The 25002-nt window shown below is 42.6% G+C and overlaps 1 protein-coding gene across 1 annotated transcript in view; it reads right to left on the bottom strand.

Moving 5' to 3' along the window:
- Positions 1 to 24844, bottom strand: part of TMEFF2 (transmembrane protein with EGF like and two follistatin like domains 2) — a 132764-nt gene extending 107920 nt beyond the window's left edge. Inside the window, exons 1-4 of the mRNA XM_026852396.1 lie at positions 24694 to 24844; positions 24064 to 24173; positions 17915 to 18044; positions 15148 to 15174 (exon numbers count right to left, since the gene is read on the bottom strand). Of these exons, the coding sequence (XP_026708197.1) occupies positions 15148 to 15174; positions 17915 to 18044; positions 24064 to 24173; positions 24694 to 24844 (418 nt within the window). The remainder of the gene's footprint in view (positions 1 to 15147; positions 15175 to 17914; positions 18045 to 24063; positions 24174 to 24693) is intronic.
- Positions 24845 to 25002: the final 158 nt, after the last annotated feature.

Raw genomic sequence — 25002 nt, 5'->3', positions numbered from 1 at the left:
TTCCCTCCCTCACTACTGTCTTTTTCTCCTGTGCTTCACTGTATTCCTTCACTGCCTCCCTTGGACATAGCCAGCACACAGCCCTGAGCAGCAGACCCAAAGGCTGATCACCAGGCCAGAGTACTCTGCAATGTCTTCTCCCTCTCTTCTGTATGTACATACATGGTCACGAGATCATGCTTGCTTTGGTCTCCTTAAGATGCACATTCATCACCATTTTTTTCTCCTCATAGGAGGTAACGAAGATGAGGGTTACTGGAACTTTCAGCACGTTTATAAACTCAGCTGAGACATCAAGCTCAACCAGTCTAACCTCTTAGGAATGATACACTAAAAGTGACACTAAGTCCTAAAAAACACAAAGAGTTTTCATTGCCTGCCCCACTGTGAGACACTGCCGTTTGACAAGTGACATGGCTAAATGACTTCTTCGTGACATTAATTTAAGACTGGAAGTTGCAGGAATTTATACGGTGACACTTGTATCATGCATGCTAGCACTTACTACCACTGTACAAGTTGCTGGGCACTAATCTAACCTGACCTTAGAAACTTGTGCAATCTGACAGCTCCCCATGCTGTTCACCTGCTGTCAGATCAGTCTGCTAAGGATCTTATGTTCTCTCTACGTCTCTTCAAATTAATAACATTTCATCAGTTAGTTCTACAATGCCATTAAACACAGAAACAGCAGAGATGACTTTCTGAGGCCCTGATCCTTAAGTCAAGGCACTTTTACACTACAGGAGAAAATGTGAATTATATGCCTCCCCACCACATATTGCCTAAAACAAACGGGGGTGTATACGCCTAACTACATAGATAGCACAAGCAATCTCTTCAAGAAAGAAAAAACTTTTGAAATTTCTCATGAAATAGGATGAAAGATTGTTTGTGCCACTATTTTTCCTGTCCCTAGCAGCTGTTCGATTTCTTAGTTAAGACAGAGCAAAATCTCTCCTTCCTATGAATTACACTGAAAAGGAATGAAGCGGAAAGACCGAAAGATGAAGACAGGAAAATATGATGAAGTAGCCTAGGGAATTTTCAGGCTACACTATGTAGAGGTTTCTTCCCATTTGTTTATCAACTCTCAATGTCCTTGTGGTCTATGTTTATAATTGTTTTCAAATAACTATAATGCTCTAGAAACTTACATCAGATATTCTTTCCAATACATAAATTCCTGATAGATTTTTCTCAGCATCACTTTCAAAGTAAGGGTACTTTTTGTCCGCCCTGGCACTGGCTCTAGACAGTAACAAATGTAGAATATTCTTCATCTAGCTGACCTCTGTAAAAGAGGCTTATCTTAACACAACTGCCTCACTGCCCAGTCAAATCAAGAGGATCTTTTTTAACCAACAAACGTAGCACAGAAGTTGAGATGGAAAGGAGGTACATAAATTTCAGTAGAGTAGATGGATAGGCACAAAGAAAATCTGTTGAAGATTGCCCAGCACTAGCTCATGCCTGCTAAAACTGCTGTTTTCAAATAGTAAGAACAAATGTCTTAAAACCAAAAACCTTTCACTTCATACATAGCATTGTCAATTCAAAAATGGCTCATGGTACTGTTTTCAAGTAAAAAAAGAATCCAAGAAAATCCTGCTGAACAATAGAAGGAAAATTTCAGCCCAAAAGCACCTGTCATCCAGTTAAAGACATCCAGAAATGAGTACACCTTGTAACAGGAGCTAGAGGATGCTGCTGCCTTCCAATCCAAATCCATAATAACAACAGGTTCAGACACAGATTTACTCTACTGCTTAGAAGAGTTCTTCATGTAAAATGCTCTTTTTGAAAAAAAGCAAAACAACACATCACATTATTGCTGATGCTTATAGATACTGTTTAGGCATTTGTCACCCTCACCATTAGAAGAATGCTCAAGTGTTGAGATCAAGGGCCTCAGATTTCATCCACCCCACAGGATACAGCCTGATAAGACTATACCATGCGAATCATAGAATGGTTTGGGTTGGAAGCAACCTTAAAGACCATGTAGTTCCCACCCCCCCGCCATGGGCAGGGACACCTTCCACTAGCCCAGGTTGCTCACAGCCCCGTCCAACCTGGCCTGGAACACTGCCAGGGAGGGGGCAGCCACAGCTGCTCTGGGCAACCTCTGCCAGGGCCTCACCACCCTCACAGGAAAGAAATTCTTCCTTACATTTAATTTAAATCTACCCTCTGTCAGTTTAAAACTGTTACCCCTTGTCCTATCCCTACCCTCCCTGATGCAGAGTCCTTCCCCACCTTTCAGCACTGGATGGCCGCTATAAGGTCTCCCCAGAGCCTTCTCTGCTTCAAGTTGAACCACCCCAACTCCCAGCCTGTCCTTCTAAGAGAGGTGCTCCAGCCCCATCATCATCTTTGTGGCCTCCTCTGGACCCACTCAAGCAGGTCCATTCCTTCCTATGTTGGTTCCCCCAGAGCTGGACACAGCACTGCAGGGGGGGTCTCACAAGAGCAGAGTAGAGGAGAATCCTCTCCCTCACCCTGCTGGCCACACTTCTCTTGGTGCAGCCCAGCACACAGTTGACTTTCTGGGCTGTGAGCACACTGCTGGCTCACAGTCAGTTTTCCATCCACCAGTACCCCCAGGTCCTTCTCCTCAGGGCTGCTCTCAATCCACTCATGGCCCAGCCTGTATTTGTGCTTGGGATTGCCCCGACCCGTGTGCAGGACCTTGCCCTTGGCCTTGTTGAACTTCATGAGGTTTGCCTGGTCCCACCTCTCCAGCCTGTCCAGGTCCCTCTGGATGGGACCCTTCCCTCCAGCGTGTTGACCGCATCACACAGCTTGGGGTTGTTGGTCAACTTGCTGAGGGTGCACTCGATCCCACTATCTGTGTCACCAACAAAGATGATAAACAGCACCAGTCCCAGCACCAACCCCTAAGAAATGCCACTCGTCACCGCTCTCCACTTGGACATCGAGCTGTTGACTGCAACTTTTTGAGTGCAATCATCCAGCCAATTCCTTATCCACTGAGTGGTCCATCTGTCAAACCCATGTCTCTCCAATTTAGAGACAAGGATGTCATGTGGGACAGTGTCAAAACATTTGCACAACTCCATGTAGATAACGTCAGTTGCTCTTCCCTTATCCATCAATGCTGTAACCCTATTGTAGAATGGTAAACGAAAAATCAAAGGAAAATAACCAAGTGCTTTTTCCCAGGACACACAACACAGGCAAGATGCAAGTTTTCCCTGCTGACAAAAAGGAACACTGCCTGACCCAGTCACCACTACCACAGCAAGGGGAGAGTCGCCACCACCAGGGCAGGAGGGGAGAAACCCCAGGAGGAAAGCAGAAGGAGCTCCAACATCAAGGATGGAGCCAAGCTTTGCGCAGCCCTGACACCTGGGATCACATGGTTTGACCCAGTAACCTGCTGAGTGACCTCAGCTCCTTTTGGGAAACTGAAGGGGTCAGAAAGCAGCAGGCAGTACCTGAGGGAGCTCAGTCAGAAGGGGTTCTGATGACAAAGGTGCCTGGGCAGGTGTCAGCTGAACTTTTCACTGCTCTTGTCTAGGGAGAAGCTCCCAGCCTGATTCCTGCACATGGACTGGATCAGCCAGGCCATCTTTGCCACAAGCTGTGCTGTCACCAAGTCACCTGCTGAACCTCTCCAGCACTGCCTGCAAAGGTTTCACAGGGTAATCCTCCTGCCAGCTCTTAAAGGTCCTCTTCTGCTGCTTCTGTGGCACCCAAGTGAAAAACAGGAAGGACCCTGCTGCTTAAGTCCTGAGCCACCGAGCTCAGCTTTCATTTCCAGCATGGATACTCAGGTGAATCACCACCGATCCTGGCACATCAGGTCATAAGAAGAGAGACGGGACACCAAGGAGGAGGGCCACTGCCCCATTGAAGCTTCTCGCACAAATAGGGCAGGGGAACCTGCACATTCTCCATGACACCCTGTGCTTTGGGGCCAAGTGACCACCTGAGAGGGGACAGCACTGCCGTGCTCTGCAGTAGGAAGCTGGAGGCAGGAGCCAGGTGACAGAGGCTTATACTCACCATGGGAAAGCTCACAATCTGGCAAATACTCAAGTCCTGCAAGTCTTGGGGATTGTTGCACAAGGGCAGGGGAGTATTATGCACGTTGCTAGCAAAAGCCTTCAGAGAGCCAAGGAAGAAAGAAAAGACTAACAAAAACTTTTAAAAATATTTGAGAAAACCTGTGCCAAAATCTCCTTAGACATGTATCCATGACTAAGCATGAGAACTAAATTGTTGCTGCTGTACAGAGGGTACTGCTTGCTGGTCACGGTCTAAAAGCACTGATGCAGCAATAAATAAGCACAGCTTAATTGCTGAGAAGCTTACATATTAATAGCAGAATTTTCGGCCAGAAACATGTGAAAGTCTGTAGGCTTTGGAGCAGTAAAATAGAATTGGGGCCGTATGGTGGCAGAACAAAGTCTGCTGAAGAGTGTTGTATTTTCTGCCTTTGATAGGGGACTTTCCAGAGCTGTCAGCTGAGCTGCAGAATTAGAAACCTGACATTGCAGCAGTCAGTTTTTAGATTCCAAGCTGTTCAAATTACTTGTCTCCAGGGAAGAATATCTAGTGCACAGGAATCAATAGTGAAACAGGTAAAGATGCCACTGTACAGGGGCAGCCACCCCAACACCATGCCCCAGACATCCAGTCTACTGAATCTACTGAAAAGAAGTCGTGGGAGAGGATGATAGAAAAACCTGCTCCCTCTTTGAATAAGTACAGGAGAGATGCTATAGACTACTCATTACATTTGTGAGATGGCAGCTGGATTATATTTGATTCCACGTTACAGATTGATATTCCATACGCCCTCAGTTCACACTACGCCAGTGCTCCAAGCCACTTGCTGAAGAGATTATAAAAGAGCCTATTTTATCATATCTTCACCTCTGAATGCATTACAAGTGACATCACTTAATTTTAGCTAATCTGAACAGCTAATTAGATGTAAAGAGATTGAAAAATTGTACACACAGGACAACTCATTTTTCAAAATGCCACTAATGTAAATAAACCTGAGTCCATCAATTTACTTCAACATTTGTCTAAATGAATTACAGCATAGACTTGTCCTGCACTGGCCTTGTGATTCATATAACTGGCCCCCTCCTCTTTTGATGAAGATCTCAGGCACTGTACAAAAGAATAAATTATTTGTTTATCAAGGCTCTATTATAACAAAGATGAAGATGCCTCTCGCTCTGAATCTAGTAGACGACAGCATGAGCCAAAGCAATTACAGCCTACTCTGGTACCTTCTCTCTCACCTCTCAAACCCATCACATACACTAATACATCAAAGCTCTTTGTTATAACAGATAAAAATCAACTTATATTTAATCATGATCAATAGGGGTTCCAACTTCAGAACTCTTTGGGTGCAACGTTCCCCTCTGCTCTTGCCCCCTTACACCAGGAGAAATGGAAAGGAAAAGGTTCCTGGACAGATCCTCCAGAGATCGCTGGTGATACCCCTCCAAGCACCAACTGGGGGTAGACCAGTAATTACACTGGGAATCAGAGCAGCACTGCAGAATAAAAAGAAGCCCAAAGGGGCCTGTCATCACTCAGATGAGATCGGGAGCTGATGAACTTATCCAGTGCCAGACAACATAAAGAAGTCTTAGGATGAAATGCAGCGTAGCGTGGCCTATTTTTAAATACAGAGCAATTAGCAGAGCATTATGCATGAGGTTTTCCACTTGCTACTAAAGCCCACATCTCTTCCATTACCTGCATATGTAAATGTACACAATGAGATGGGAGAGGGCAGAGAGAAAAACACTTGTGTGCATTTTGAAATGAACAAATGTATCCACATAATCAATCCCTTTCCAGACTACTTAACACAGAAATCTTGCTGAATAAAATAGGCTAAACTCAGCCTATTTCATGTGTAAACTAATTTATGGTACCTAGAATCAAGGGTCCACTGAGCATCTGTTGTGACCTCCCACACGACAGAGGCTCCAGATTTTCAAATTCATCCTTGTTTGAGCAGAGCAATGTAGACATGCAAGTGTCAAAACCTGAAGTGACACAGAATCCTACATAACTTTTAATGACTTACTTCTATGTGTTACTGCCTTCATTTACAAACACGCATCTAAACCGTACTCTGAGTTTGTCTAGCTTTAATTGCATCTCATTAGACCTTTGTCTGTCAGCATAAAGAGCCCTGCTGCTCATTTGTGTTCCCCACACTGGTACTTAATCAAGACCTACACACCCCTTTCCTTTCCCTTGACAAAGCTAAGGGCATCAAAGCTTTCATGGAAAAGTTTGCTTGCCAGCCACTGCCCTCAGCTGTGCACATCCTTCTCCCCTGCTTCTCAGTAGCTCTGGAGCTGCAGGCACCACTTCCAGTAAAGGTGGAGGTAACTGAAATCCTTACCCTTGCTTAAGAATCTGCTTCCGAAATACACCAGGATAACAGTGGCCCTTTGGTCTGTTGTGTTTGCAAAGGTCTCTCACATGAGCCCACTAACTACCAAGACTCCATCTTTCTTTGTAGCATCACTGTTTCCAGGGGAATTTCCACATCTTACTCCTCTGGTTTCCTGTCTTTCTTCTATGGTGATGGCTTTACATTTGGCCACATCAGAAGGCCTGCTCTTGTATTAGTGTATCTGGTAAATCAGATTGGGTTGTGTCAGTGAACTGTTTGTTTCTCACTTCCTCAGTTATATCTGCTGAGAACTTGATCAATGAGGAAAGAAAAAGCCCACCTAGGTCACTGGTAAAACAAATAAATAAACAGCATGTGGCTGATCTCTATGCTGTCTGTCTAATAATGATAAATCCACTTATAACTACATTGTGAAAGGCAGTTTTTACTCCACTAATTGTGTACCACGTTAATTTTGCATGATTCTTGTTCCTTAATCATAGTGTCATGTAGTGGCATGCCAAATACTTTACTGACATCCACATACACTACATCAATATTGTTGTCTTTATCAAGCAAACTTGTAGCTTCATAAATAACATTTCAATTAGTTGACAAAATCTATTACATCAGCCCATATTGCTCAGCATTAGTTCTCATTTATTTCTTTATTAAGCAGGTCTGGGTCTGCATGTCCTGCTTTACTTCAATCAATGTCAGACTGACACGCCTATAAATATGTGGATTTTTTTTCCCCCATCCTTTTTAATATGACACACTCGCATTCTCACAGTCCTTTAGAACTTTCCCATGTTCTTAGACTTATCAAAAACCAACGTTAAGTTCTTAACTAGCTCTCCCTAAATTCCTGCCTACAAGATATCCTGCCGCGGTAAAAAGGGAGCTGCATTTTAATGGGTTTTAAATAGCCACCATCATTATCTAACTCCCATGCAGCTGGAACCAATGAGATCAAGAAGTCCAAGGCACTAAAAAAATAAACAAATAATGTGAAATATCATGGAAGTGTTTTGACCTCTTCTTCCTAAATCATGATAATTTTCAAAATGCAGTTTGGAGTTCTCCCTGCTGTTGAGCATTTTTGGGCTTCTATTCAAGTATTCTCCTGAGTAATGAGGACTTAAAATGTTTTATGTGTTTGTTTTAAATGAAAAACTAAGCATCTTGTATAACACTACTGAAAAACCTGAGCTGAAAGTCTTGTGGCAACATCTTAAGAACTGGTAGCACTGTACCATAAAATTTTAACTTGTCTGGATTTGATTATGAACTGTTCTGGATTCTTGCTTGCACCACACTCATTAAACTTGTCCTGCACGGGCATCTACATAAAGTAGGTGGCAATCGCCAGTTTGCTAAGTGTCTGAGAATCAGTCATGCCCTTCCTGAGATAAACTCCCACTGACTTCAAAGACAGCAGGCAAGATCCCTGGTTTTATTTCACAAACTCCGCAAGGAAAGAAAGCCTCTTCGACAAAAGGGAATTTAAACATCCACTGCAAAACATATTACATTTGCTAGATGCAGTTGAGGCCTGAAATGTAAGAGTTAAAGAAAAGTGAGTACATGAACCTTGAGAAAGACTTGGCAGTTTTCATCCCATTTGTTCAAGATCTCATGAGAGCATCTAACAAAATCCTATGTCATGCCAGAAACAGTTCAAAGCAAGCGCAGAGTGAATCAGCTTCTTCAATCACTAAACCACAGAATATATAATTAAGAGATGCACAAAGATCTGAAGAAATTCTGGTCACTCCAAGGCTGCCTCGGGTCCCACTTGTGCAAGACATCCACATTCAGAAGAAAACTTTAAAACTGATGGCATTTAAGCATGTGATAAAAATTAAGCACGTGCCTGAACACACGCTCTTGCCCTATATGAAGCAAGGTGCTCGCTGTGAGCCATCTGAAAACTTGAGGAGCACTTTTCTTCTCTAAGGAAGAACTCCCTGCATAGGAAAGCAAAACAGTGGGCTAGATTCGCCTCTCACTGTCATCACAGCTAATCTCCAGTGACTGCACAGTTGTCAAAAGGAAAATTAATCCAGGTTTACAGAGATGTAGCAGACACATCTAGTCCACTATGTGTCTGTTTCGTTGTGTTTACAGTAACAGACCAATAAATGAGTATTAGTGAACAAATGCCCCTTTTTAATCTGTTTGCTGAAATATCATAGGATTTGCTTGCTGGTTTGATGACTTAGTTATTTGTGGATTTACAGATTGCACATGATTAGACAGCATATATTGGATTTTTTTTTTCCTCTGTTTTGATGTGAACAGGCAATTTTGACTTTTAAAGCAAAACCAGAGCATCCTCAGTATTTTCTGATGTAGGTGAGCATCTTCCATTCACAGTCTCCTTGTGTAGCTCTGAACTACTTAAAAGAAGTGCTAAAACCCACAAAGGACTGCATAATTTAGGAAAGAGCCTATGAATAGATGTCATTGCTACTTCTCGCCTACAAAAGTCTGTGGATCTTTATGGCATCTTCTATTCATTTTCTCCAGTTTTGCATGAATGGCTGAAAATGGGCCACAAATCATTCACTATGGGTCAACTCTTTCCCATGGTATTTTTCTCAGTGTTGAGAGTCTGCTTGATGGGACCTGTGCATTCACACCAAGAACACAGCAAGGACTTTGGCCCATTAATACAACAAAGCAAGTGCAGGGATAAAAAGCATCACTTCTAATTGGATTTTTTGCATTCTAACTTCAGAAGCAGTAGAAGCAGAAAGTGAAACATAGGCAGAACTCAGGCAACTAAATCCAAACCCAGTATCTCCCAGACTGGTACTTGATATATAACCCTGGTGAACTTCAAGTTGATAGGAGCTGTTCGGATTTGCTGGAACATCTCAGTCAGGCAGGGTCGATTAGCTCTCTACTTAGCTCAAATGACAGGCTGAGAGGAATCCAAAGGCTGCTACTCCTGCCATTCCCATACCTCTCTAGGATTTCCAAAACCACTAATGCATCCTACCCAGCCCAGAATGCCTATGGCAGGGGCTTAAAAGTTCAGCACTTGGCGAATGCCCATGTGCTTCTCATCTAGTCAACAAAAACATAGGGACTTCATCCCTTCTTAATTTTTAAGGGCCACAAAGAGACATTAACTGCCTTTTCCTGACCTAACTCTTACAGAGGTCAGATGTGCAGCAGCCCTGAACTAAAAGTCATGTAATCATGTTAGGACAGTGAAGAGCCTGAGCTAATAAACCCAGCCTTTTACAGAGCTTATTGGTTTGGGCTCAGTGCCATGCTGAGGTTAACAAGGTAAAACCCTGTTTAACAAAGGAGACGTATATTTGACCATCCACAGTCAGGTGAATCATTTAAGATTTAAACGTGCCCTCCAGAGGTATTTACCCAGTCAGTGCACGTTGCTTATAGTTGATTCTGTACCTTCTGATGCTGCTTTAAATTATACCTCCCAAATTAAATTAGAGTAGGAGAAGCTTTCCTATTGCCTCATTGCAGTTGATGATAGCACATAGGGTCAGCAGATACTCTAAATTCACGAGAGAAATCTCTATCACCCGTTACACCCAGGCAAAGAAAGGACGGGATCTGTAGCTCAAAATATTAATTCCCTTTCTTTCAGAGGTTAAACTAGAACACTTTCAGTATTTTCCCCTATATTGAGAACATGTGTGTATGTGTGTGTTTATCGGTATTGCATTTTATACACTGCTTCATTCAAAGCAATATACGCTCCAGCTTTTACGGTGTATTTTGGCTCGAGTGTTATTGCTAGGACAGTGTTTACAGCAATATTCATTGTGTTCTGCATAGCCCTGCCCATCAATCAACACTGTAATAAAGCAGAAAGGGAAATCAGTGGAAAAGCAGCAGAGCTGCTGAATTCAAGTCAGTCATACAAAACCAGCATGGAGACAAGTACAAATGCAACTGGGTCAAAGTAGCCATTTGCCTGTCAATTAAAGAAAGATACATGTGCTGCATTATAGTCTGCCTTAAAAAATAATTTAGTCTTCAAAGTGTTAATTTTTTTCCTCCCTATTTTCTCTGAGTTAATGTTTCAAGATGACTGCTGCTCCACACAGATTTATATTATGTATGTGTTTACTTACACATCTCTAAGCCAACAGGAAAGGCAGACCAGAATTCCAAATCTATCATTAAATCTACATGTTGGCACCTACAAAGAGCTGCAGGACTTCAATTTTTCTGGATAAGATTGAAGGGATAAATTGAAAGAACAAACAAATAAACAAAGCCACTCTCATCCTTAAAATACACACACAAAATGAGGGCGACAGACCAAAGGGGGAAAAGAAGATGGCTTGTAAGGTTATTGATCTCCAGGTTTGTCTAAAAAATTAGGAATAATATTAAAAGCAGTATAATCTCAGATTCTTTCTGGATTACATATGGGTCTGCTGACAACAGCGTGGTTCAAAGGACACAGCGCAGGTTTGGCTCCGAAAGCAGCATGTGTTAGTCCCAATTCGGCTGCTGAAGTGTGGTGTGACTTCCAGCTTTGCCCAACTCTGATATCCAGGCTCTACTTCACAGATATTTTCTCTCCCTCACTGTAAAAAAGTGCCTCACAGTATGAGGGTGTACCACACCAGAGTCTTAATCTTATAATTAGTGCCTCTAGATGCTACTATAAAATAAATGGTGACAATGATATTGATGAATTATGATTTCTTTCTTTATTCTGCTTTAGTCTAGATCATAAAGAATTAACATAAAAATCAAACTAGGGTAAGATCTGTGTACCCAGGGGCCCCATGCAATTCCCACTGAAGTCTTGAATGGAAATTGAATGAGGCTCTGAAACTAATTCAACGTAGGTGTTTATGTGCTGCCGTGCTGAGGATCACAGCAACACCTAGTGCGATAGTCACCCACAGTAAATCCATCGGACTATGAATGCAAGTCAATCAACTGAGCTAAGAATACAGATAATGCACGGAGGGGAAAGAAGTGTTCAAGAAAGAAACCAAGGAGAGATGTTCTTAGCACATTAAGAGCTATAATGAAATACTGCATCTTGAGTTTGTCGCTGTTTGAAGGAAGCTAGGAAACGAGCAAGAATTCATTATAAAGCTGCTCAAGACCAAAACATGAATCACTGGCTTCTAAAAAAACCCAGTTGTCTAGAGAACAGCGTAGATGAAAATGAATGGAATCTCTTTAAATTACTCTCTGTATAAACTCTTTCACATTCATTCTTTCTGCCATTGATTAGTATCTTTCTGGGATATGGGTTTTTAAGTAATTCCACACCATACTCCTCGCTTCTGCAATCAAAACACAGAAACGGCTCTTGATTCTGCATTTTTAGTCTTCATTTACAGGGAAAAATGTCTTCTGCAGTAAGGAACTTGAACACCTACTGTTCTTACCCATTTACTGGATATGCCCAAAAGTGCCTGCTGAAGGCTCAGTAATCAAATGAGATTAAGAATTCTCCATCACTTTACAAATAAGGGGACTTTTGTACGCTATTGCTGCATAAAAAAAAATAAAAAAATAAAAAAAAAATTAAAATCACCTCTGGAAAACCCTCAAGATCTCTGAAGTGCTAAGAAGCCAAGACGTCTGTGATCCCAGCATCCCTGACAGGAAAGCAGAAAACCCCAAATTCCAAACAATAAATTGAAAAGACTTCCTTGCAAAAACCAAGGTAGCAACACATGGAAGAGAAACATGGCAGGCAAAACACAGCCCCTGGTTGTCCTGTTCCTGCTCTGTCCAGTTTCCTAAGAAAATGAGGCTTGCATGACCACACTGTGTGTCTGTGTATGTCTGACCACTGCACCAACCCCTTTCCAGCAATTTCTGAACCCTTAATCAATTCTAATTTAATGTGACAAGATATCCATCGAGGGAGAAACAGTACTGAGAGCTGAACTGGTGTCAGTCATGGGGGAAACCACCTCAAAGCAAGAAAATTGACATGTTCTAAGAACCTGAAAAACATGATGTCCTCTACTAGTCCACAATTTGAGTTAATTTCCCATTAGATGTGTACCTTATCAGACCAAGGAAATCTGACCACAAGATAGAACTCCGTTGCTTCCCTCATCTCACAGCTTGCAGAGTGATACACAAACCCACTAGCAGAACCCATGGAAACAATATGGAGAGACTCTGGTAAGAAGCAACATCCTTTCCTACCTACAAGTGTTGAGAGGCAGAGATTCCTGCTGCTAAGAACAGTTCTCAGCAATTCAGACTGAAGAATTCGCCTTTATATGTGTCTTCAAGAAGTCCCACCGACTGTGTCTTTTTAACCAGAGCCTCTTAATCTTGCACACAGTAGCCCCTCAGGGCTCCCAGCCTGGATCTCCCTGGCTGCAAGGAACCTCCCAAAGAGAGACCACAACAGTCACAAAAACCTGAGTCTTGCCAGAAAGTCTGCCAGCTCTGAAAAACACAACATACAGACGCAACACAGAGCAAACAGCAACACTGCGCAAACCTGTGTCCTGCCAGCATTCCAATGGCAACAAGAAACGCAGCAAATCACCAAGAGAATGGCTGTTCCTAGGGGCTCCTAGAGTCCAAGACACCTCAGGTACCTCACTGACAATACCTCAGCATCCAGCACAGCCCCATTCTGCTTGATTTAGGCAGAGGTACGGCCAGCTGGCAGGGTCCCTATGGCTGTAGTTTTGCAAAAAATTATGCTGGACTGGTTAACAGTTTGTAAACCTAGACTGCTTGAAGAAGCATAAGAAAGGAAAACTTTCACAGAAGCAGAAAACACACAAGATTGCCTAAGACCTCAGGCTTCTCATAGAAAAACATCCCACTCATGATTGTTGGAGTGGATTTTACAAGACTTACTGTGATGACATTGAAAATTTATTACAGCTTTTACAACAAGACTGTGTCTAATAAAGAGTGATGTAGTGACAACATTTACTTGGCTGGATTTAGCTTCTTAGGACACATAAATATACTTTTGTACTTTAAGAACAGCCATAGCTGCCTACTAAATCTCCAATAATACAAGGCAGCTTTGTAGACCTTTAAACACACACACCAACTTGGTTCTGTCTCCTTCGCAAATCTGCTTCCTTACTATCATGCCCAGTCAGTCCCTAAGGTCCTGTTCTGATCACCTTTTGTCAAATTTAGCTTTTAAAAATGAAACTCTTTGGAAATCATGTTTTTAAATTCCTATGCTTTTTGAGTATGGAATTCATTACTTTTAGAAAGTGGCCAAGTTTGTTTCCCCACCTCCCCACTTATAAAACAAACTGGAAATCTTATGTGTTTTCCTTCATACATACATGATGAATTTTGTGCAGCTCCATTTGAAAACTGATTTATTGACCATATGTGTGAAAACCCCATCATCATCATAAATACAAAATTAATTGTGGATTTCTGTTAAGCACTGAATAAGGAACAGTTTAAAAAGACAATTTAAAAGGACATTAGAATAAAATAGGAATATCTGGACAAAATTTTTGAAAACAACAATATTGTAGGTTGCAGTTTCTGAGAAATCAGATTTGAAGCATGTTAATGTGTCTTGATTTCCAGAAAGCCGAATGAGTCCAATATTGGAAAATTAGGTCTCTTGCAAGTGCCTCATGCTCATGTTGTTGACCACTTCATAGGTAAAAATAATCTTTACCTACACACTGCACTCTCCAATATACTGGTTACCAAAACTACACAAGGACTAGGTGATACTTTACCAAACAATGGGACTGCATTTGAAAAACCTGAATCCCGCCAGGACCAGGCATAAAACTGCGTAAGAGCCCAGACCTGCTGTCCGTGTCTTATGCAGAAAGCTGGCTCAGCTCCTGGTGGCTGGCCCAGCCAGAGGAACCCAGCGGCATCCCAGCCTGATGCTGACCTCACCCTTCCCCTGCTATGGAGCTCTTAGAGCTTACCCAGGGAGCCTGGGCAGAAAGGAGGGTAATTTTTAAGGACAACCTTCCACAGCCACCCAAACTATCCTTGGCCCTCCTAGTTCCAAGAGAAGCCTGACCCACCAGCCCCAGCATTCAAGTAGCTCCCCAAAGTCATGTTTCCTGACCCAAGGAAGGGCACTACCTAGACCCAACACTTCTACTTCCAAGAAGGATCAGTCACAACCCTTAGGACCAGTGTTAAACCAGCAAACCCATAAATGACTGCACCTAAGAAATAAAAAAAAACCAATCCCAAACTTAAATGCAAGTTTGCCTACACTTTACAGTATCCCCTGTATGCAGCAAATAGTTTGGACTGTTTCCATGTTCATTTTTGCTGCTGTTGTTCTTATAAAAACATTGTTCCTTCCCTGTGGCATTTCTTCATATCTTTGAAAGAATGCTCTCCGTTACCACAAAATATTTGGCTTGAATCCTCCAGTGAGGAAGAGCCAAGGGTTTGGCTCATGTTTTAAAAACAGAAAAAAATATTACTCTAAACATAAAACAAATGAGTGCAATTGTAACAGTAGATGGAGATAGAGCTCCTAGCACAACCTATGAATAATTCCAAGTCCTATTAGAAGTAACACAGCTTTCTGAGTTTCCCTAGAAAACACCATGTCATTGTCAGGTTCCAGCTTGACTAAAAAGCAAAATATCACTTTTATTTTCAGAGAAAAAGCTAAATGAAAAACAGTATGCAGTGTAACAACTAAACTGCAAAGCATATCCACTTACAATCTGAAATTGTGAAAGACAATGTGTGTACACATAAGAACAGAGACATTAAAAGATGACTCTTACCTCCGTCCCCAGATCCTGAGCCAGCATCTGAGAAAAGAACAGAAAGAAATTTATATTCATGTGCTACAGTATGTCCTCTAAGCATGCAAAGCAAGACTGTTAAGTGTACTGCAGTGTACCTTATGTTTGATGTCATTTCTGGGTAAATTATAGAGATCTAATCTGAACATAGTTCACTCAAACCATCTTTTTCATGTCTCAACTCTTTTTCTTTAAAGTCTCTATGTCAGACTAAAATAACATAAGCCCTGGAGTGCTGTAATGTCCTCATAAGCCTCTGCCTCGTTTTGTTGTACTGAGAGTGATAAAGCTTTTTTCCCCAACAGTTGTGCAAAGTTACTTCACTTGGCCACTACTAAACCCTCACCATCAAAGAGAATTTTTTAAACCCATTTGTTTGAGGCCATACCAATTGAAAATTCATGTCATTATCTTTACAAGACAGTGACATCTCATCAGATCATAACTAGTTGGAATAAACCATTAAAATTACTATCAGTCAATGTCTTTAGATAAATTTTTTGGAGGTTATTGCTGAGTTTCAAAACTGATTGCTTTATCTTTATTTTTCTTCTGGTAGATGTTTTGTTGGCTGGAATGACGAGAGTCACAAATTTAGAAAGCGCAGCATCACAAAATTGTCAAGCCTGGAGCTTCATTATGAAACTTTCTAGGCAAGGAAAAGCACAGAACTGCACACACATATACGGTTACCAAAAATAATCTGTAAGAGGAGTTTCTTTTGCTGGGAAGGTAGTGTGGTTGTTGTCCCATCCTCCCCCTTAGTGGAGGGGTTAAACATTTATCAACATCAAGATTAACAGAAAGAGTTTGGAAGGGCTGCTTTGGGATCCAATTACCCTCTGAACTGTTAGATCTAATTTACTGATATAGCAAGGTCTTGTGGCTTGTACATGACATCATTGCTCCAAATTAAAAAAAAAAAAGAAACCCTTTATTTAAATAAACCTGTCACAAGAATGGCAGCACAGGACAGATGCAAAAGGGGGCTGGAAAATAGAACAGAAAATGATGGCATTTTCCCAGTGACCATCTTCTGCATTTTTCTCATCTGATTTTCTGTCCTGATGCTCCTTCCCAAATGAGCAACTGAGGAAAGAGGAAAGCAAGGGATCTTCCTTACAGTGCTCTCATGGCTCTGGGAAGCACTGCTTTTCCAGGTGTGCCAGGTCTCCCCAGCACAGAGAAGGAAACCAATGCCTCCTGTCACCTGCTTCCCACAATGAACTACCATGTTCTCTGACTCTTTGGAGAAAAGGACCTCATGTCTCTCCTCCTGCCAGTCACGGCCAGGGGTGCTGCTCACTGCTGGACCTCCCAGCAGCCCAAGTCTCTGCTGGGGGTCCTGTGCACTCTCTCTCTGCCCCCTTCCACAGGGAAAACCTGAGGTACATGGCTGTTCCCTTCTATGCTGAGCCTCCTCCTTTGGAGAAGGAAAAAGAGGTCAAAGGTCAAGACTTCAAGAAAGCCCCATTTTTTTTTCTTCTCCTTCTCTGTTTCCGAAATCCACAACGTATTTCAGAGAGAACGCTTCCAACATGGGCATTGCCAGTAGATGAGCAGGTTAAAGTAAAGATGTAGCAACGCACTAAAATCATCCCTTTAATCAAAAAGTTTGAACCAAAAAAGACCAGTTGCTGTGCTGAGAGAATTTACTAAGTTGAACAAATCCTATGCCACAATAGGCTCTATCAGTCTGAGCTCCATTTAATAACAATTTATAGACAAAAAAATTGCAGCATGTGTTTTTTCCCCTCTTGAAAATTGTCAGGTAACAGCTTCAGAGAGGAACAACATTTCCAGGGAAAGTAGTTTATTTTCTCTCAGGTGTACAAAACACAAAATTATGGCACTGCAAAAAGTTTGTCTAACGCACTTTTTATTGACTCCTCCATCCTCAGTCAAGAAAACTTCTGCTTTAAGTTTAAAGAATTCTCTCAAGAACAAAGACTTACTCCTCCTGCTCTTTTCAAGTTAACTGCACTGCCCACCTCTAACAGATACTGAGCACAAAAGAAAAACATCAAGAACTCCTGCACATAAGCAACTCAGTTTTCCTGAGTGATTTTGCACATTCACCTTTCTAGCCGTTTCATAAAAGCAGATACAAATAGCTCACAATGCTCAGAATTAAGCAAAGATGACTCAAATGCCAGTCAGTTTTCACATATGCTCTTTAATGAATTCTTTCAACAAGTCCAGAAAAAAACCCTGTTACACAGACTTGTCCATTAAATGCGTTTTGGGCCAAATCTTCAGTTGGTATTAACTGGAAGAGCTCATTACAACCGGTGGTCTATTGAATCATACCACCTGGGAATCTGGCCCTACGTGCATAAGGAAAAACCTAAGAAACTGGATTGCAGGCAATAATACTCCAGTTCTATCTCTCCAGATTATGGAGAGGTTTGTGGTAATCCAGATGCCCATTTATCAGACATCTGCTCATTTAATCTGCTTCCAGTTACTTGTGGTAACAGCTCAGAAGTTTATGCAGTGTACACGATGGTCAGGGGCATAAGACACATATTAGAAACAGAAATCAACTTCGGTGCTGTGCTCTTCCAAACAGTGTCAAGGTAGACTGTGAGCCTATGCTAAATTAGTTACTTGAAAGGGAAGGATGGCAGCAACTTCTCATGCAAAGAATTCAAAGCAGGGATTCAAAGGGCTTTTGCCATCCACAGGTTATTTTATCCAGGGGCACGGAAAGGTCCGCAGGCATCCCAGAGTGCATTATACATACCAGTCGCACACGACCCTTCGGACACCAGGAGTATTTCGCTCTGCTGCTTGCAGGCAGCCTGTTTCAAGTAGCATTCATTCTGGTAAGTGTCGCCGTTGGAGCCGCACACGGGCACGTAGTCATTGTTACACTGATGGGAATGGACAGAGAGCAGCAGCGTTAGACACACCAGTGGGGTGGCACAGCATCCATTTGGGTGCCCCTCCCACCCCCTTCCAGTATTAAAACCCCAGGAAAACAACCGAGAGACACTGAGCCTTCTCTTCACCTTTACAGCTACCAGGGGAGAGGAAGGGGGATTTTTGTAAACATAATCTGAATGGGCAAAGCATTCAATAACTGCCCCCAGTAATGCCTCTGCCTGTGAGAGCAAGGCGGGGAATTCCCGGAGAAGGCATATGGGCAAGGCAAACAGCTCCTCACATCTGCAATAGCAGCGCATGTGTTTCCACTGGATGGCTACAGACAAATTGTAACAAACAATTTGTAAAAAGGGCTGGCTTTTCCTCTCCTCCTGCACATACACGCACACCCTCACTGCTAGAGACAGTTGTTTGCATACGCAGAAGTGTCTGCCCGTGCGTGTATAACTCTCTAAGTTCTTAGCTATAATTAGAACTGATTGGACAGAGGGAAGTGATTTCTGAGAGACCTAAGATCAAAACCTATCCCTCTTTCCGAAGAGACATTTCTGTTCCCAGCAAGCTGCAGCTGGGATGCTCTACGAAGGTCCAAGCTCTCCTTGCGGCGGCCAGAGGGCAGGAGCGGCAGCACCGCAGCCATCTCGCCAAGGAGCACAGAAGTTACTCCCACCATGCACCCTGCCTTTGGCTTGAACTCCTGCTCAGCTCTGCAAACTACCCGCTTTGTTCCTTCTACCACTGAAAGACAGCTTTACCCTCTCTCTTGTTCATTTTAATAAAAATAATTCCATTTTATATTGAAAATTAGGCAACCTACCGGGTGCAGTTATCGTAAGATAATCACACTCGGAGGCTTAGAAATACTTGGATGTACCCTGTACATGGTAATTATACCAGGGATATGATTATCTCATGATTACCGTACTCCTGGTATGCCTCATTGTTTAATTATAACAAATGGAATGATCACAATTATTATTTACAAATTCTCACCTCTGCTTAAATCCAAGTAAAAATTAAAAAGAAATCATACTTCCTATTTAGCTGTATTATGCCACAAAGTGTCTGAGGTATGTTCATCAGGCACAATGTAAAATGCAGGACTGAAATCCCTAGGATACAAACATCAAATATGCTTCGAAGTGAATGACTACAGAAGTGATTAACACAAACAATTGCATAGATTGCATTAATTGCAGGCCTCCACACAGAGCAGCTGCCAAGAAATTATTCATAGTTGGTCAGAGTGACATTTTGATTGGGCCAAATCAAATGACATTTTCCTTATGCATTGTATTTTCTTAAATCTTCCCAAGCTGCTGCCCACCCTCAGCGCTCTCTTCCTTTGGAACAAGAAAACAAACCAGCAGCCACAACAGTAGAAATCCTCTCCTTTTGCTCTTAACAAAAGGCTCCTCCACACAGAGATTTTAAACAGTTGATTAAAAAGTGTTTCTACGCTATTTTCACCATTATGTTCCAAATCCGAGCAATGTTCCATGCAGAAAATGCCAACCTCATCCAGAAGCTCAACAGCAGTCGATGGAGGCTGATCTGGAATACTTAACCGGACAATTAACACAATCACGTAAAAATTTTTAAAGCATGAAGGATCAAATCACGCTTGCTTTAGACATACTATCTGCTTGTCACCCACAGGACTTTTTGCCAGAGTAATCTGTGAGGGATTTGGTCCAAAGTGTCTCAACAGGCTCTATTACATGTAGCAACAATGTTGAATCCTGTTCCCAAGAAACCCAGTGGCAAACTCTCTGCTGGTTTTGCCCAGAGCAAGTGAGGATCTTTTACACTGACTCAGCTGCAAGTCTGAAAGGCCAGACAGCCCTACATTAACAGCATACAGCATCAAGAGTGAAATCCTGATCCATAGAAACGAGTGCCAGAGCTGCTATGATCTAGGCTGGAACTTCTTCCAAAGCTTGGCGATTTTAAAATGCATTTGAGAGACACCAGGGCTCCGGGAAGGATTAACTCTTCTGGCAGAAGTTTCCTCATCTTTTCTGTGGCTCCTGCCACAATCAAACTTGGCTTTGGCCAGTGGAGGTGGAGGGTACTACATGATAAGCACAGTCGTGATGCATCCTTTTCTTTCTCAAACTGTGCTGGTCAAAGATGTATTTCTTCATCTGCTGCCTACTTTTCCCACCACTGTCTTCAGACACCTAGTATTCAGATGGACTAGGCAGTAGCCACCAGGAACAAAAGAAGTGAGATTTTCCAGATGGGTCCTGCCTTGGCTTTGAGTTGGGATTGCTCTGAAAGCTACCAGGAAACTGGTAGTAAAGTTACCCAGGAAAGAAAACAAGACCACCAATGAGAAGGTTGTGATGCTACCCACCAGATTACTCCTAACCTGCTAGAGTTAGAATCCTGTACATGCAGCTCTTCACGGTCATAAAATACTTCTTGCTAATACTAGAAAAATGGTAGACATTGTCAGTTTCCTCAGTCTAGTGACATATTTTTGGCATTGGTTTAGGGTTCAAGAGACCAAGACCTAGATGTGGGAATGATTCTCCATCCCTCAAGTAAGAGCTGATCAAGCACTCGGCAAAATTCACGTCAAAACTCCCACTAAAACCAGCAGCATAGTTCCATTCTGTCCATTTCCCTCTATACATTCCTGTTTTTAAACACACAGCTGTAGAGCAGGAAAATGGAGTTATCCAGTTCAGCCCAGTATCCATCAAAGGCTGCCTTCCTCAGCACTACCAGCCTCAAGCGCCCACTGTCAAAGCCAGGGACAAACCAGCTTTGCAAGTGTTGGGGTCAGTGCTGGGCATAAGGTTTGTTTTCTAAAGAAAATGGCAACTTGGGTAACTCCTCCTCCTGGTAACACTGTTAAAGGTTTTGACCTCCTCCTACTCTCCTGGATTAACTACTCCCAAAACGCCACCTATGTCTTGAACCAAGTAGCACAAAAATATATTCTGGAAATACAACCTAAAGCTGCAAGTTGGCCAGGTGATGTTCCAGCCCCACAAACATGGAAGCATGTGAGGGATTCAACATGCATGAAAACAGGACTCCTTCCTCACATAAAGAACAGTGAATGTCCACAGTCTTGGTGACTAAAGAGAAAAGACACGAAACGTTGCTGGAAATACCCTAGTATATTTTTGGATACGTTCATGAAATCTAAGAGGGAAGAGAACCCAGGCTGCCAGACCTACGGCTTTGGGCAGACTGGGGTACAGACCCCAGCGAGCCATGCCTCCAGCCACACGCCCACTGGCACAGCTCTGCACCTTCTGGTGGTTTGCTCAGTGCAGGGAGGGGATGGGTGGTAGTACTCCCACACTCAGCCCCACTGCTGGAGCCAGCACGGACCCAGTGCCCTCCCTCCCTGCCAGCACCAAGGTCTGGGCTTGCCCTGAGCAGGGGACAGGTCTGCATTTACTGATCGGAGCGGGACACGGTCTTTTCCTATGCAATACATGTCTCATCGTGAGGAGTCAGTGAATGGGCTCTCATTTTGCAGCACAGCCCGACAAGAGAACCAACCAATATGAATCCCTTTCTCAGCGCACGCCTGCTGGCTCTCCAGGGATCGGAGCCTAACTCAGGTGTTCCAGAGCAGTCTGATCATATTCGCCCTTTCAAATAAAAAATAAATTAATTTTAACTCTGCTCGGACAGACACATTGCATCTGTGATTCTGTTTTGAAAAAACCCAAACCGAGATTGCAGCAGCCCTGCTCCCCATTTCTGCTCCTCCCAGCCCCTCAAGACACAGGCTGGCCAGCCCCGGACTTTTCAACAGTACGGAGGCAAAATTAGCTTTCCAGCCCTGTCTATTCTCTCAAGCTGCAGTTAAAGCCCCTGGCAAATTCTGGAGCAAACATAAAAAGTAATTATAGTGATGAGGAGTCTGCTATTGATTTGCTCACTATCACCCCAGAGAGCTGTCACTGAAACAGGGGATCTGAATTCTGATGGAGGACCCCCTTACTCATGACATAAATTACCTGGCCAGCTCTGCCTTACTCGGCCAGCCTCAGACTCCGCACTAGAAATTAATTTTCTACTCTGGTGGCATATCTTTTGGGCTTGTCACATTGTCCACTGATGTTGCAAGAGAAGCTAACATCCCCCCAAGCTCTGCCTGTATCAAAGCGGACGCGTCTGACTACAGAAGCCCCCGGCACCACACCGCCCTCTGCATCACTGGCACAGGATCAGCCACAGGTAATTTGCCCTCCAAGGTCACAGTCAGCCCTGCGGCTCCACAGAGGGCTCAAATCAAGATAAAGAGCTCCAAGTGTTTACAGGGCCCGATCCAAAGGCCACTGAAACCAAAGATTACTGCTGATTTCAACCCATTTATTAGTGATCTGGCCCACAGTTGCCCAGCTCATTCTTTTGATCTCATTTACATACTCACATACTAATTATCTGATTTCCTTAAATCTGTTTCAGCTGCCCCCTACAGAAGTGCTCAACTCAGCATAAATATAGCATTCACCTCTCAAAGAGGAGACAACACGGCCCAGAGAGGTTTACTTAGCTTTATGTACCATGAATCACCAGGGACCAGGATCCTACCTTGAGAAAACAGCACTCCCAATACCTCCTTCCCTGTCGATAGCAGCCTCCGAGTTTGCTCATTCTAGGCTATGAGTCTACCACGTTATGCCAAATGGCAACACCGAACTGGGACAAAAGACAAGACCCAAGCGCTCTCTGTGGCTGCTCTAACTTCCCAACGCTCACAGCACATCTGCCCTAGCTTACCATCAGGCAGTGGGACAAGTCACAGACGTTCCACTGCATTACTACATTTTTCTTAGAAAGAGAAAACAGACCAACCCTTAAATCACTGCACATGCTGAGCCAAGGCAAATGCTCAAAACAGCATTCTCACATTGAATTTCTGATTGCACGCAAACTAGAAATAGAATTTAAAAAAACCCACGGTCAATATGAATTCTCTTCCAAAGTGGGAAACACGAGCACTTCATCAAACAACTGTCTTATTACAGAAAACGCCTTCTTTGTTTTAAATGAAGGAATTTATCACTCGGGTTTGTTCTCCGAATACACATTTGGCTCTAGAAATATAAACGGTACTTGTCATGCTTCAAAGCAAATAGTCTATCAAAGCTCAATAATAAATTAATCATTACAGATGTGCACAATCTTGAACTGTGCACTATTTGGCCTGCTTTACTCTAAACATTCAAATCAGTGTTACAAGTTCCACAACTTCACAGATCCCCATTAAAATGCAAGAAACCAAAGGGACATAAACATACATACAACACGTGCTGGTACATGCTTAAACCCCCTTTAATTTGTTCAGTTTTTATTCAGGTCATTATGTAAAGCACAGCTGTTTTGTGAGTTGGCTAAAACATATTAAATGGAATCCTTCATAATGAAACCATCTGACTTGGAGAATGCCTGAGGTTTAGATGTAGCTGCAAGAAGGAGAGACAAGAAATAGAAGGAAAAACCCCTACAACTCAGTAATAGGGCCCCTAAAACTATATAAAACCTAAAGGAAGCTCCATGATTTTGGAACAGAGGGATTGCTCCCTAATCTGATCAGCTGGGCAGATAAACAGGCAGAAGCATTGTCACTATGCAGCCCTTCCTGAAAATATTGCATAAGCACATTACAGATCCATTTCTTTAACTAGATCAGAACTCCGAATACAATAAGCCATGATCTGTATCAGAAATGAATTTAGAAAGGACTCTAAATCCTTGTTAAAAGGGCAGAGACAAAAAATAAGAAATGCACAACCTGAAACCACAGACCCGAAGGGACATTTAAAGCCACAGCATCTGCATTTTCCCAGAGAAACTTATGTCTTCTTGACACCAGTTGGTTTTCCTGCCAGCTTTTACACATGCTGCCAGGTTTTCCCTCTAACTTGCCTGCACGTAGAGAAATAAATTGCCAAGTGATAGGTTATAAAGGGAGATCCTTGATTTGTATTCTCATTAGTGAATTAGAGAATGAAATATCAATCTTCTTACCTTGAACTGACAGACACAAGTCACACTGTCTCCAATCCTTAAACACTCCCCATCAAATTTACAGGTATTGGTGTCGCAGAGAAAGAGATCATTTTCTCTGTCATCGTAACCTCAAATGTAAAGAGGGGAAAAAAAAATAAATGTCAGCTTTGGTCTAGCGAGAGGAACAATACGGGATGATTGCATTTTAATGCACACAGTACAACCACCTTGTTGATGAAATGATAGAGTCCAGATTTTCTTTTGTCCTTCCCTGTCCTTAGTTTTCCACTTTTTCTCTTGTTTCTCCCTCAATCTTTCTTTTAGTCCTTATTCCCCACTACCTCACACACTTTTTTGTCTATTACACAGACTCCGTTTCCTCAAAAGTGACCCAATAATTATGCTATTTCATGGCTCTGGGTTGGAAATGTCATCAACTTATCCCCATCCGATCGCAAATCTGTTGGACAAAAGTCCAAATTGGAATTTCTCCAGCCCGTGATGCAACAAAGCCCCCAATAACAAAGACAAACAGGCTGTGTGTTTTCCGTGATGGTCTGCCTGATCCCAATGAAGATTGATCACCTCTAAGTTAACAGGAGAAGTGCCAGGTTCCCCACAAGCCGCTGAGTGAACCTAGCTCTTTGCCTTCATTTTCTCCAGGAAAAACCAACAGATCTGACTGAAGATTCAGTTCACGAATACAAGCATGAATTTCAGATTTCGCTAGCTGACTTCCCACTCCAACAGCGTGCAGCAAGGTATTAAACAAAAAAGCTGTATCAGGCTCCAAACCCATTAGGATCTAAATCCATCGATTTTTTTTTTTTTTTTTTTTTTTAAAAAAAAAAAAAAAGTTGTCTATAAGATCTTTATGTCATGATGGATCTGTGGTACACGTTCATCTCCCAGAGCAGAGAAAAGATCACTGGCAGTTCACTCTCTCCTTAAAATCTG

Source organism: Athene cunicularia (assembly GCF_003259725.1).
Source record: "Athene cunicularia isolate RWA chromosome 7 unlocalized genomic scaffold, athCun1 chr7_part1, whole genome shotgun sequence".
NCBI lineage: Eukaryota > Metazoa > Chordata > Aves > Strigiformes > Strigidae > Athene > Athene cunicularia.
The sequence above is the reverse complement of the archived record's forward strand: the minus strand, read 5'-3'. Positions and strand labels throughout refer to the sequence as shown.